We start from the raw sequence: 14,065 nt of genomic DNA on the forward strand, positions 1-14,065 counted from the left end.
TTCCTGCTAGAAAAGAACACCAGTGTTCTGCACTGGGTTTGGGGCGCACCACACTGGGAGGTCGCTCTTTGATTCGAGGCACCTCGGTGGCCCCTTCGCTCATTTTCTGTGCCCTGTTAGTCCGGTTCTTCGGACTTCCCCTGTGAGGCAGGTCAGAGAGGTCAAGTGTGGGGTGGGAGCTCTCCCACGGAGCCAGAGCGCCTTATTGGTTCAGGACCACCCAGGGCTTCACAACCTGCAGCCTGGCCCAGTGGGCAGTCACAGCTTCCCGGCACCCTCCAGCTGCCCTGCCACGCCCGCTCCTTCTCTCTCTCTCCCGCGTCCCCGGCTCCTCCTCCAGCTCCGCCCCTTTGCTCCGCCCCTCTTTTGGGTCCAGCCGCCGCGCTTTCCCGCTCCCGCAGCAGCAGCCGTCTTGTCGCTGAAGTTGTCGCTGTCGCTCTTGCTGCGCGCCCCTCGGATCCCACGCCTCACCATGCCCAACATCGTGCTTTTCAGCGGCAGCTCGCACCAGGACCTGTCCCAGCGTGTGGCCGACCGCCTGGGCCTGGAGCTGGGCAAGGTGGTCACCAAGAAGTTCAGTAACCAGGAGACCAGGTGGGGAACGCGCTCTGGCGGGCGCTCGGAGCGCGGCTGCGGTCCGGGACTGGGACCGACGCGTGCCCCAGCCACCTCCCCGGCCGCCGCGCTCCCCCTTCCGGGGCGGGACGGCGGCAACGCGGCCTCTGAGCCATAGCGGCTGCGCCCAGGGAGAGAAGTCTAGGAGGGGCACCCGCGGCCACCCGGGCGTCCCTGCGTACGTCCGGGCTGTCCCTCCGCTGGCCCGGTCTTGGGCCCCGCGACCCGTCGACCCCAAGACTTTAGGGTCCTTCCAGTCACGCTGCTCAGCCTGACTCCCCAGTCCGGAAGGGCGACATCGCGGGGTCACAGACCATCGGAGAGAGAATGGACACAACCGGTGGGAACTGTATCTGTGCAGGGCTAGGAGGAGGGATGTCCCTGGGTCTGCCTGTCCTGGTTTCTGTGACCCTGCAAGGCTGAACTACAGACCTGTGCGTGGAGAGGTTCCCCTCACGTCCGGTGCCCTGGCTGGTTTTACCTGGAGACCTTTCAAACGCTGTTTCCCGGGCCTGTCCCAGAGGTTCTAATCCAATGGGTGGACTGAGGATCCGTGTTTTTCCAAGTCCCCAGGTGACTCTCACTAGCAGCCAGGGTGCTTAGCACTTCGTTATCCAGAGTCAGGTGAGATTGTGCTGCGAAAGACTGTAAGAACTCCAGGACGCACGTGCTGGGCTCCCCTAGGCTTCCTCTAACTTGGCTGCCTCAAAGATGATGGACTTTCATCTTCTTTGTCGTTCTGGAAATCTGCTGTGTGAAGCAGCAAGGCCCTAGTTCGGTATAAATTCCATCCATTTCTCAAGTCCACAAGTGGTCACCTCTGCTCATTTTGGTCAGGTGGTGTCCCTCCTCAGAAACTGGGCTGAGGGACTCCTTTTTTCATTTTGCCTGATTCAACGAAGTGTTTTCACTAATTTCAAATTGGTCTCATTTCCCCCTCCCTCCTCAAATGTCTAGTACAGTTAGTTTACTGTACACAGTTACAGATAACTTTTATATCTTTGGCAGAGTTCCACTTCCAATTCAACCTTTTAAGAAAAGGTGCTGAAACAGTTGGACAGCCAGATGAACAAAAAAGGAACCTCCATTTATACTTTCCATTAAATTAAATTTAATTCTATTAAATTAACTTGGAATGGATCATAGGACTAAATGAAACTCTAAAGCTTTAAAATTTCTAGAAGAGAGCATGGGAGAAAATCTTGATGACTTTTTGTTAAGCAAAAATTTCTTAGTGAAGAGTGACATTAATATTGATGGCAAAGATGCTTTTATTTGATTTTTAGGATATGTGAATCCTTTGTGACTTTATCCAGGTGGTGAATTCCAGTTACATGGCTCTGACAGTAATATAAGTGAAGAGATTTTGTAGTGAGTGAGTGGCCTGTGGTATTACTGCCCAGAAAGCTCTGGCTAAAGAATTCCACTTTGCAGAGTTTAGTGCACATGACCTGGAAGATGGTCAAGGGCTGTGGAGGACAAAGCTGGGTTTTAGTATTGCAATATTTGCCAGTCCTGTTCACGTTTCAGTAGTTCTGAGAACACCAAGAGTAATAGTTTTTGTTCACAAGTGTTGTCATACAAATAAATGAGAAATTTCTGGATGAAGTGGGTTTTGAGAGCAATTATGTTGCCTTTCCGTGTTATCTCAGAACAGCACAATCCCTTGCTAAAGAGCGTGGTTAATCTATATCAGTTCATTGCTAAGTCAATGTTGTATTTCTGCTAAAAAATATTTAATGACTGTTGGGTGAGACTCACTCAGACATTCAAGTATGATTGTTCATGCATTTGTTTTAAATATAAAGCAGACTCAATTTTTATTTGATTTTGAGTGCCATTAAACCACTGCTTGATAATTAGAAATCATAAGGTCTCAAAACCCACTCAGCATGAAGACTCTGAGAATTGCTTATATAGCTACATTTTATGTTTTTATTTATTTTTATTTTTTAATTGTATACAATACCTTTATTTTATTTATTTTATGTGGTGCTGAGGATCGAACCCAGGGCCTCACAGGTGCTAGGCAAGCACTCTACCGCTGAGCTACAACCCCAGCCCCATTTTATGTTTTAATATGTAGAATATAAAAAAATAAATTTCTGAGTTTTCTGTTTCCCACAAACTGTATAGGTACAGAGGTTGATTTTTACCAATAGCCCTCTCAGTGCCAGGTGCTATACTAGTGATCTGGATTTCACAATGGTCCTAGCAGTGAGAAACAGAAGGGCAAAACGAAGAGAAATTTGATTCCATTCCCATAAGAAACCCTTTCCCACATCTCTCACTGAGCCAGGACCAGAAATCTGATGTGCAGGGAGGTCTACTCCAGCCACACTGTAGACCACAACACCCTTCAGTGACTTCCAGGACAACATTCATGGTTCTAGAGTCTCTGTTGTACTTTTTACCCTAGTCAGTTAATGTGCTAGTAGGGTGCTTAGCTGTATTGTGGGACCCAACGTTCTGGTTACCATGTAACAGATCACCCCCAGAAATTAAGGAGTTAAACCAGTAATTGTTTATTTGGCTCACAAATCTATAGTTTGGGCAGGGTTCAGCAAGGAAAGCTTGTTTCTGTTTCATATGGTGGCAACTAGAGTGGCTATGAGGGCTGGAGGCCATTTCCAAGGTAGCTGATTCACATGGCTAATAAATTCATACTAGCTTTTGTCTGGAAGCTTAGAAACCTAAGTTCCTCTTCCTATTAACCTCTTCACAGGGACACTTGAGCTCCCTCCTAGCATGGAAGTTGGATGGCAAGAGGAGGTGTTTCAAAGGACAGGAAGTGGTAGCTACCAGTCTGTTAAGGCCTGGGCTTGCAAGTTGGTACATCATCAGTCCTGTCACATTCTGTTGGTCAAGCTCAGAGCCCTCCCCAATTTGAGAGAAGGGGATAGAGACCCTGCTCCTTGACATGAAAAGTGTTAAGGAGTCTGTGGCCATCTTTCAGTTACTATGCCTGTTGTTGAGTCAGTTATGCTCTTCAGCCTTCTTATTTGGGGTCCAAAAAGATCTCTGGCTGAATGGCAAGTGATGCTGCCTTCTATCCACAAGCTGTTAAAGACTTTGAATATGGATCAGGAGTGATAATCTTTATGAGTAGAAGCAGGACCATCTTTGGAAAAAATGTTGCCATGGCATTCTCTGTCTTTCCCTGGACTCATGTGAGGTTTGAGGTTCCTATGTGAGGAAAAAAAAAAACAGGACAAAAAGTCTAATATTGTGGGATCAAGAGTCATAAGACCAGGCTGGGGATGTGGCTCAAGCGGTAGCGCGCTCGCCTGGCATGCGTGCGGCCCGGGTTTGATCCTCAGCACCACATACAAACAAAGATGTTGTGTCCGCCAAAACTAAAAAATAAATATTAAAAAATTCTCTCTCTCTCTCTAAAAAGAAAAAAAAAAGAGTCATAAGACCAGGAGCCAGGAAACTTTCTGTAAAGGGCTAGATTTAAAATATTTTAGGCATTGCTGGCCACATGTAATCTCTATTGCTGCTATATCTTGCCGTTATGTTTGAAGTCCATGGTAGGTCAGCAAGGCTGCATCCTCTCCTGAAGTTCTCAAGGGAAATTTGTTCCTATTCTTCTTAGATGCAGCCCACATTCCTTATCTCTTGAACCCTTCTTCCAGCAACAAAGTATCTCTCTGACCCTGCTTCAGGCATAACAACTCTTTCTCTGACTCTTTTGTCTTTCTGTTCTATTTTTAAGGACCCTTGTGATTACATCAGACCCATTTAAATAATCCAGTATAATCTCCCTATTTTAAAATCAGCTTGTTAGCATCCTTAATTCCATCTGCAAATATGCAAGTTCCTTTGTCAGGTAATCAAACATATTCAGAGGATTAGGGCATAGATTTCTTGTGGTGGGGGAGGCAGTCATTACTCTATCACACCATTTGTAGCTCATGGACCATACAAAAATAGGCTGTGTGCTGTATTTTGTGAACCACTGAGCTATATAATACTTGATTTCCAAATTAAGTTCATCCTTCAGTTTATGTAATATTCCACTGTTCTGTTAACCCCTTAGAACCCAAAACAGAAGGAAATGCACATTGAATTATTTCTGTCTCTTTAATCCTGAGTGTACCAATAATAGCCATAGCAGAGAGCATGCAAGAACAAGATCGGATGTTATCAAAACTTATTTTCAGAAATATCAACTTAAACATCTTCATTTTTGTCTTCTGATTATTCTCTTTGAAGTTGTATATAAGCTTCTGTTTGTTTGAATAGACTACATAGTATCTCAAATGTTGATTTGTTTTTAAATCGTCATTATTTGTAATTGGCTCTCCTAATAAAGTAATTTTATTGGGTACAATTGGTTCTGATAGCAAGAGAAGAGAGAAGGATAATCATGTGTCTCACTTATAAATTCATTGTATTTAATTTTTGGATGAATTTGCTTATATCCAGTTCTGCTATAATATGACATATGGGTTTCTAAAAATTACCATGCTATGAATCATGCAATCAAAAGCCACAGGACTTATGAGAAAAAATGAGGATGGGCATAACATTCAAAAACTTCTTTGATGACACTTGAAAAAATGGTAATGTAATATGAACAATAAGCCACTTTTACAGGTATTACATATTTTAAAAATATATAAATGCTACAAGAAACATGGCACTTCCTGATGAAAAATACCTTCCCTTTGTTGATGGTCTCAGATGGTTACAGCTTTTGAGTTATTAGGAAATGGTAGAAGGAGGCAAGTTGGGACACCAGATGGGGATAAATGTGGCTCATTGCCCTTGTGAGTTATGTGCTTGTATATGCTTAAAGGATTTCTCAGGGACTCCATTCAGCTGGACTTAGTGCCGTTTTCTGCATTCTATCTCAAGATAAGAGGTTGTGCATAGTAAGCAAATAGAAAATTCACATTATGCTCAAATTGTTCCAAGTATGTCAATTATTGGAACAAATTTGCCTGCTCAAAACAAGCACTAATAACAGTCTATGTTCTTGATTCTTACACAGTGCTCTGTGAATGAACTACCAAAGCACATGAAGCTACTTTGCTTTTCTTTCCACAGCGGGCACAGACCAGGGATGGGCTGACTCTCATGTTGGATACTCAGAATTCTGTACCAGCAATTTCAGAACTTTTCAGACATGCAATTTAAAAATTTAGCTCCTATTTACTGTTCCTAAAGACACTAGTGGAGGATACATACCAACCAGCCAAACAAGGAAGTACACCATAAAAGAGGATACAGAAAGTGGGTATTTGAGTGCAGGACAGAGGCAAAGAGAATCCCCAGATGACTGTGGGGCACAGACAGGAAGATAAGTCAGGTCATCCAGCTCTAGAAGGAACATATGCAGGATGATGAAATGTAGATAGGACTTGAAACATTTGACATTGGGAGATTGAAATTGTTAGTGAAGTGTTCAGAATAGAATCTGAATTCAGTATTTACAAAAAGTAGTAGAAGAAAGATAAGATCATTATCTATAGGGAAAATAGAACAAAACAGAAGTTGTACATGGCAGGAGAATATGAATGTTGATTTAAGTTTATTGCATGGCTCAGCTCTGAAGAACATTTATACAGTTCAATTGAAGTGGTCAGTTTTGAGTTTGAATATTGATCTTTATTGGGACGATGACGTTTTGGGAAGGGTTATACCCATGTGATGGGACAGAGAGGACATTAGATTTAAATCCTCATCTTCCATAGCAAGAAGTCAATCATAATCAAGACATAGCACTACTCACATATTAGTCAGAGATTTGGTAAATATGTTGAAATTGGTTGCTTCCAGGCTATTTATCCATTATCAATCTTACACAACAATGTGAATTTTAAAAGTTGTTTTTATATATAACTTTAATAAAAATAGAAAACTTAAAACTAAATATAGTATTCTGCAGAGAAGTGTTATCACACTAGGTCTGGAAACTTAAAAGGCCTGCTTGTAAAGTTGGCCCTCAGTTGGCAGCTAGGAAGTTAGATTTTGCGAAGCTTCCCACTGTTCCTTGATAAGAAAGGCTCACTAAGCTGTTAACAACTGGCAAACAATGCAGCTGATGCTGAATGCCTAGAGTCTGGCATTTTGATTTGCACTAGGCAATGGGTCCCTTTGTGACCATCCCCCAGTAAACTCCTGGGCCTTGAGTCTCTAAGGTGGTGCCATGCTAGACAACACTTTGTACATGTTGTACCCACTTGCTACTAAAGACCTTAAACTTACCTTCTGTGATTCGTCTCTAGGAGAACACTTGGAATCTCACCCCATTTCCTCCAACTTCATTTCATGAACTTTGCCCATTTACTGATCTTGTTCTGTGTCCTTTCCCTATAATAAATCAGAAGGAATGAATGTGACTATATGCTGAGTCTTGTGATTTGGCCTGGTGGATCATTGAACTTGGAGGTAGTCTCAGAGACCTCTGAGATGCAGATATACTTTACTATTAATCAATGGCATTTTTCTTTCCCTAGCGTCGAGATTGGTGAAAGTGTGAGAGGGGAAGATGTCTATATCATCCAGAGTGGCTGTGGAGAAATCAATGACAACCTGATGGAACTGCTCATCATGATCAATGCCTGCAAGATTGCCTCATCATCCAGGGTGACTGCAGTGATCCCATGTTTTCCATATGCCCGACAAGATAAAAAGGACAAGGTAGGAGAGGTGTGTCCTACCCTTGAAACCTGTTCTAGGTCACCATTGTTTCCTCACATGTGGCCTTGATTGGAATGTCTGGGAAATGTTGGCTTTCTCTTTTAATGATAATATAAATACATATCCTCACTTATTTTTCAGATTTGCCTTTGAACTCACCATAATGTTACTATTTATAGATATCAAAACAGGTAAAGCATGTTTTGCAGATATTAAAATACCATTATTTTCCTTATTATGATAGAATCATTGTGTCTCTGTGGTGGACAGAACTGAATATGCACACATGCACACACACATAAAAACACACACAACTCAGGGAATCCAAGTCAAACAGGAATACCCAAATCAGATCACTGGATTGTATCAATTTCAGGGTCCTGGTTGTAATGTTGTGCTGTATTTTTGGAAAATATTATTTTGGGAAGACTCTGGTAAAGGTCTCTAGGATTCGTGCATTACTCCTTACAACTGCATGTAAATTTATAGTTCTCCCCAAATAAAAAGTTTAATTAGAAAAATACTGTTGTCCCCTTCTAGTCTTTCAAGAAGAACAGAGTTAATATTGGTTAATTATTCTTTTAGCAACATTAGCATTGGAGGAGGCACTATAAATCTCTAGGAGAATTTGAAAAAAATACTTTTGGTCTTATCCTTCAAGATATATCTGGGATGGAGTTTATGGGGGAACTTTGAGATTACATTCATTTGCTAGGACTTCCTTAACAAATTAGCATGAACAGAGTGGCTTAAAAGAGCAGGAATTTATTCACCTACAGGTCTGGAGACCCAAATCTGAAATCCAGAAACTGAAAAGAGTCACAGAAGCCTCATGTGTTCCTTGTTGCCTTGGGCTTGTGGCAGCATCTCTCCAGTCTCTGACTCTGTCTTCACATAGCTTCTTCCCCATGTCTCTGTATGTCCTTTTGTGTCTCTAACAAGGATACTGTCATTGGATTTTGGATCTACCTTAATCCAGAATGATCTCATCTTGAATTTTTACCTTGGTTACATCTGCAAAGACCCTATTTCCAAAATGAGGTCACATTCTGAAGTTGTGGGTAGATGTGAATTTTTCAGGGATACCATTGACCCACTACAGGGATCAACTCTAAGCTATTGTTTCATTTCTAAAACAACAAAATTTGTGAAAACAGCACTTAAGATCCCTGCAGATTTGGAAAAAAAACTATATAAGTCTGAATTCATATACCAAGGTCTTCCTGAATTTTAATCCCTACCTCCGTAATTATAACTCTGGTCCTTCTGTTGAACATGGCTCATCAGTAAATTTCTTGCTAAAACTTTGATATCCAGAACTCCATTCAGTACTTGAGATGATTTACCTTATTTAGATTAGAAGGGCCAGTCTACTTTTCTATAAACGATACCTGTTGCAGCTGCTGAACTCTGTGCCTCAAAAGCAACAGCAGACAATAAATAAATGAATAGATGTGGCTGTTCCAATAAAACTTTATTTGTAGACACTGAAATGTGAATTTCACATCATTTTCACATGTTATAAAATACTATTCTTTTGATTTTTTTCAACCACGTAAACATATAAAAAGCATTATTTGCTCACAAACAACAGAGTAGTTAGTATAAGCAGTATCAAAACAAATGGCTGGCTAGATTTGGCTCATGAGCCAGTTTGCCAACCCCTGTAATAGATTACTGATTACTTTTCTTAATCAGTTTTGCATTGCTATAACAAAATATCTGAGACTGGGTAGATTATAAAGTAAAGGTGTTTATTTGACTCATAATTCGGATAGCTCAAAAGGTTCAAACAGCATGGCCACTGGCATCCTGGTGAGGTTCTTTCTGTCTGTGTCACAACATGGAGAAGGGGAAAGGGAACTAGCCATGCAAAAGGGGCACGTGTGTGAGCAAGGAACAAGAAAGTAGGGAGGGGCCAGACCCATTCTTTTTATAATAACCCACTCTTACAGGAACTAACCCACTCCAAGAAATCCACATCAATCCCTTCTCCTGACTTAACCATCCTCTGCTAGATCTCAACTCTTCACCAAAACTTTGGGTCACACATGCTTCTGTGAAGCCATGTCCTCCCACTGGTTATTTATATAGTTTCTTTTATTTTAAACTGGATTCTGAAGTTATATGTGTTAGTTTAGCTGCTAAATTTCAATTTTTAAATTTCATCCCATCAGTATAGTGTGAGTGCTTCCACCCATCTTTGTGTTATGATAGGATAGTTTAATATCTTTATCCTTGTCCATATTAAAAAGGACCTAATTTTCTGCCACTTTTTCTATTCCATGTGACAAGAGATTTGGGAAATTCTCATCTCATTTAGCTATTTTAATGAAGTCCTTCTATTTCCAGTAAGTTCTACATCCTGTATTTGGCTGAAATATTTGATACATTGTCTCTTAACTCAGTAAATTATTTCTTTTATCATGACAAGGCCTCCATCCCACTGTTTAAAAATTGGAAACATGAAGTTCCTCTTTGATACCAATATTGAGATTCCTACATTTTTTTGTAAGCGCGTATCTGACTTAAAGTAGCCTCTTTTTTTCAAGGTTGTATTTTTCACAATTTGTATCTTATTTTTATTCATAGTGAAGTCTTTGCAGTAGAGAAACCAGCCATCCATTCTCTGCCCCTTTAAGTGCAGGAAGTGGTAGCTCCAATTGCCTGTACTGCTCCCAGCCACTATGCTAACAAGAAGAGCCCTACAGCTTTCCAATAACCAATGGACCTGTTTTGTGGAGCAGCTGCATTATCTGACCAGCTTTTTAGCAGTTTTCCTGTTGTTGGATATTTAGATGTGTTTTCCACTTGGGGCCATTTGAACACATTTTTTTCTGAACTTAACTGCTAGTAGAAGAAATGAGACTTGGATCATCCAGCCAGAACACTATGGAGATTGAAAGGGGGCACTATGACTAAGTATGCCAGAAAAGAAGTGCCCACCCACACTGCCCTAAGCAAGACTGATATATAGCCATTCTCTGTATAGATCTTTATCCTCTGAACTGAACTTGCAGGTGGCCAAGACACATAAATTGTTCTGGCTTCGTTATTTCTGACACATCTATATAGTCCATGCGACTCATCTTATAGGAAGGAGACAATTTCATTCTTTCTTCAGACTTGTTGAAAGGAGAATTCTGGATTTGATCTATCACTTGAGGTATTTTTGAAGTTTCTGACAGTTTTTCTGTTTACTTCTTCCCTTGGATTGAGCAGCTTGGTTTTTGTACAGAGATACTGCTTAGAGGAGGGCAACAGGAATTTAGTTAGCACTTTGGAGAAATAGCCAGAGCCTATTAGTGTATACTTTACTTCTTGGCCAAGTGCTTACGTTTACCAGTGTGGAAAAACAGAAAGGAGACCAGGTATGATTTGGAGTGAGGGTACACTTCTGCCTTTTTGTTTCACTTAGGTAGGTGGAAGGCCATGTGATATTTCTATGAATGTCATAGAAAGCCAAGGGCTACACTTGATCTTGGACGTAGACAGAAAATTGTCCTCCTTGGCAACAGATAAAGCTCTGGGCAGACCTCCCAGGCTTTCTGTTTCCCTTTTCCCTTCCTTTGGGACTCTATTACCTATGACATCTGATGACACACTGAAATTCTGTGTAATTGCTCTACTTAGAAATACCTGCAAAGAAGCTCAGAAAAATCTAGACCCTTTAATCATCTTCAAAGCTTGTTTATTTTTCTTTTTATTATATGCTTCTTTTTAAGAAAGTCCTGAAAATATGTAAGGTTTTATTTTGCCTTTTATTTGTATGTACAAGAACCCAGGGGCAGGTTCTGACAATGAAGGAGTGGTTTTATGATACATTGCAATGTAATATTTACAAGGAAAAGTGATTATATAATATTAATTGTACAAGATGTGGTGCAAAGTGGTCTGAGATTTGGGTTGTTCCTTGGGAATGAAGTGGACTCAGGTTTATTTACTCAGTTTGTCCTTTGTAAAAGGTATTTAAACTATGCATCTTTAGTTTCCTCATTGTAGATTGAGGATAGTTTAACTAGTATTGATAAAGCACCTAGTATACAATATAGGAGTGAGCAGACTGCCTCTGAAAAGAAATTAGTGACAAATATTTTAGGCTTCATAGACGATTGGGTCTCTGTTATAACAGCTCAACTTTTGCCATGTTAGTGTGAATGCAGCCATAGCCAATATGTAAACAAATGGGCATATCTCTTTATGCACAATGAGATATGAATTTTATATAATCTTCAAACGTCTCAAAATATTGTTCTTTTTTTCATAACCATTTATAAATGAAAAAATATCCTTAGCTCTCAGGCTGTATAAAAACAGGCTATAGGTGGCTATAGGTGGGATTAGCCTATGAGCATAGTTTGCTGTCTCCTGCTGTAGTAGACATTCCATAATTGCTAGTTCCCTTCACTAGTGAAAACCATAGGTTGTGGGTAAGACAGGGAATAATTACTTTCTGAAGGAGGTGAAGGACTTTGAGCTTGGAATTTTTTTTTTCTGTTTTCAAAATCACTTTTAAAGTCTTGTTTTTCTTTCAATTATAAAATATTGTTTTTTATTTTTAACTGATATAAATCTCTACAATCTTGTAATTTCCTTTAAACTTTGTCAGATTTCCCTCAAAGCAGGGTTGCATTTGATGCTTCAATTTAAAATCCTGAGAATACTTGACTGACTTGAAAAATGTTTCACCTGTATACATTTTACATTAGAGGGACTAACATTTTAATTTTTGGCTACTGTGCCTTTACTCTACTTTGTTTAAATGCTATACTAATTTTTTCTCTGTATAGGCTATAAAGTTAGTTAACTTGTTAATCACTCTTTCTGCATGATTTGGTTGGGTATCAAACCAAACTACGAAACACAGTACAAAACCAGATTTGTAAACAAGGGCTGAAGAAGGAAATCAGAACATCTGAGTTTAGAAGTTACCCCTATGGCTTGGATTCCAGAAGTAAGAAATGCTTGATGCCACTGAGGGGAGAGAAGATCCTTTTTGTTGGTGTCTTAGTCTATTTGTGCTGCCATAATAAAACACCAGAGACTGGTAAATTGTATTTATTTATTTAGGTACCAGGGATTGAACTCAGGAACACTTAACCACTTAGCCACATCCCCAGCCCCCCTCCTTTTTTGAGACAGGCCTCACTAAGTTGCTTTCAGGTCTTGCTAAGTTACTGAGGCTGGCTTTGAACTTGCAATCCTGTTACTCAGCCTCCTGGGCCACTGGGTTTACATGCGTGCACTACCACACCTGGCAGACTAGGTAATTTATAAAGAACAGAAATTTATTTTCTCACAGTTCGAGGACCTAGAAGTCCAAGGCACTGCTGTTTGGTTTCTGGTGAGGATCCTATCCTCCAAAGGGAGGAATTCTTTATCTTTATAGGATGGAAGACAGAAGGGCAAGCTCCCATGATGCAACTGGAAACTTCTTTTATCAGGGCATTAATCACATTAAAAAGGATAGAATGGAGCCCTCATGGCCTCATGGTCTCTAAAAGGACCTGCTGCTTAATGTTATCATGTTAGCAATACCTGAATTTCAGAGGGACACTTTCAGTCCAGAGCAGCTGCTTATAAATGGAAGAAGAGTCCCAAATTGATAGCATTGTGAATCAGATTCTATTACAAAGAAGTCACAGTGACCAATTTGTTCTTTTTATTATCCTGGCAAGGTGGAACATAGCATAGAAGAGTTAAACAAGGAAAATATGAATTGTGATATAGTTAGTAGGAAAGATTGAAAAGTTTTTAATAAAGAAAAATTTCTCCATTTTCTCCACAGTTTTTTAAAAAAATCTACTGTTAACATTTTAGGATGTTTCAGTCTTTTCTTTACATTTTAAGTTTATACACAAACATATATATGTATACGTATATATATATATATATATATAAAAATAAAACAAAATATTATACATATTTCCTTTTAAGAATCAGAATAGTGTTAGAGAAAATAAAAATACTTTATTAACCTTTTGATATAATTCTTTCCTCTGTGTGTTTTTACATGAATATACTGTGTATGTGTGTGTGTTTAACAGGATCATTTATTTGTTATTATTTTGAATGAAATCTTTTTTAGACTTCTATTTTCTTTTTCATAGCTAGTATTATACAGGAATACCATTGTTCACAGCAAATTGCTGAACTCTTCTTCAATCATATCTGTATAGTTTCTTGAGTTTTTTTTTAATGTGGACAGTTTTATTGTCCATAATTTATAATGTGGAAACTAAAGCTATAAAGAAGTTTTTTGAAAAAGACATAATGTCAGTGTGTCTATTTCTCTAAATATTAAATTATCAATCACCATAAAGTGTTCTTTCTTTCCCCTGGTTTTTGTTTAATTTGTAACAGCAGTAGTTTGCAGCTGTCAGTACATGAATGCCTCTTTAATAACTGGGCTTCTTTCAGTCCCTGGCTGTGTGAAGCTCTTTGGCTTCAGCCATCTCACGCATACCATTGTATCCTTCTAGAACACTGTTCTCCCTGCCTTTGTCACCTTGTCTTAAAAGCAATTTCCTCAATGGGTCCTCTAACGCCTACCCTGTTTAAACTTTGTATCCTTTCTGCGGTCATCTCTCATTCTGTGCCTTTTATTTTAGGTCTAGTCACTTCTTACAATTTGAATAATACAAATTGTGACATTATACATATAGTATATAGATCTATCTGTTTGCTTCTTTGACATTTGTTTTCTATACCCAGTGTTAAGCACGTTGTTTCACAATGATTCATGTAAATATTGAATAGTCAATGAACAAAATGGTATGGATAGATCTTTTGTTGTCAC

General features: G+C 39.7%; 1 protein-coding gene across 2 annotated transcripts in view; it reads left to right on the plus strand.

Moving 5' to 3' along the window:
• Window positions 1–377: 377 nt before the first annotated feature.
• The window catches only part of LOC143381456 (ribose-phosphate pyrophosphokinase 2), a 29,774-nt gene continuing 16,086 nt past the window's right edge, over window positions 378–14,065 (plus strand). Inside the window, exons 1-2 of one of the 2 annotated variants that reach the window (XM_077106595.1) lie at window positions 378–594; window positions 7,083–7,266. In XM_077106595.1, coding sequence (XP_076962710.1) covers window positions 473–594; window positions 7,083–7,266 — 306 coding nt within the window. In that variant the 5' untranslated portion in view covers window positions 378–472. Of the gene's footprint in view, window positions 595–879; window positions 956–7,082; window positions 7,267–14,065 lie in introns of those variants that run through there. The other variant, XM_077106596.1, reaches the window with a different exon arrangement.

This window comes from Callospermophilus lateralis, chromosome X (genome assembly GCF_048772815.1).
Source record: "Callospermophilus lateralis isolate mCalLat2 chromosome X, mCalLat2.hap1, whole genome shotgun sequence".
NCBI classification, from domain to species: domain Eukaryota; kingdom Metazoa; phylum Chordata; class Mammalia; order Rodentia; family Sciuridae; genus Callospermophilus; species Callospermophilus lateralis.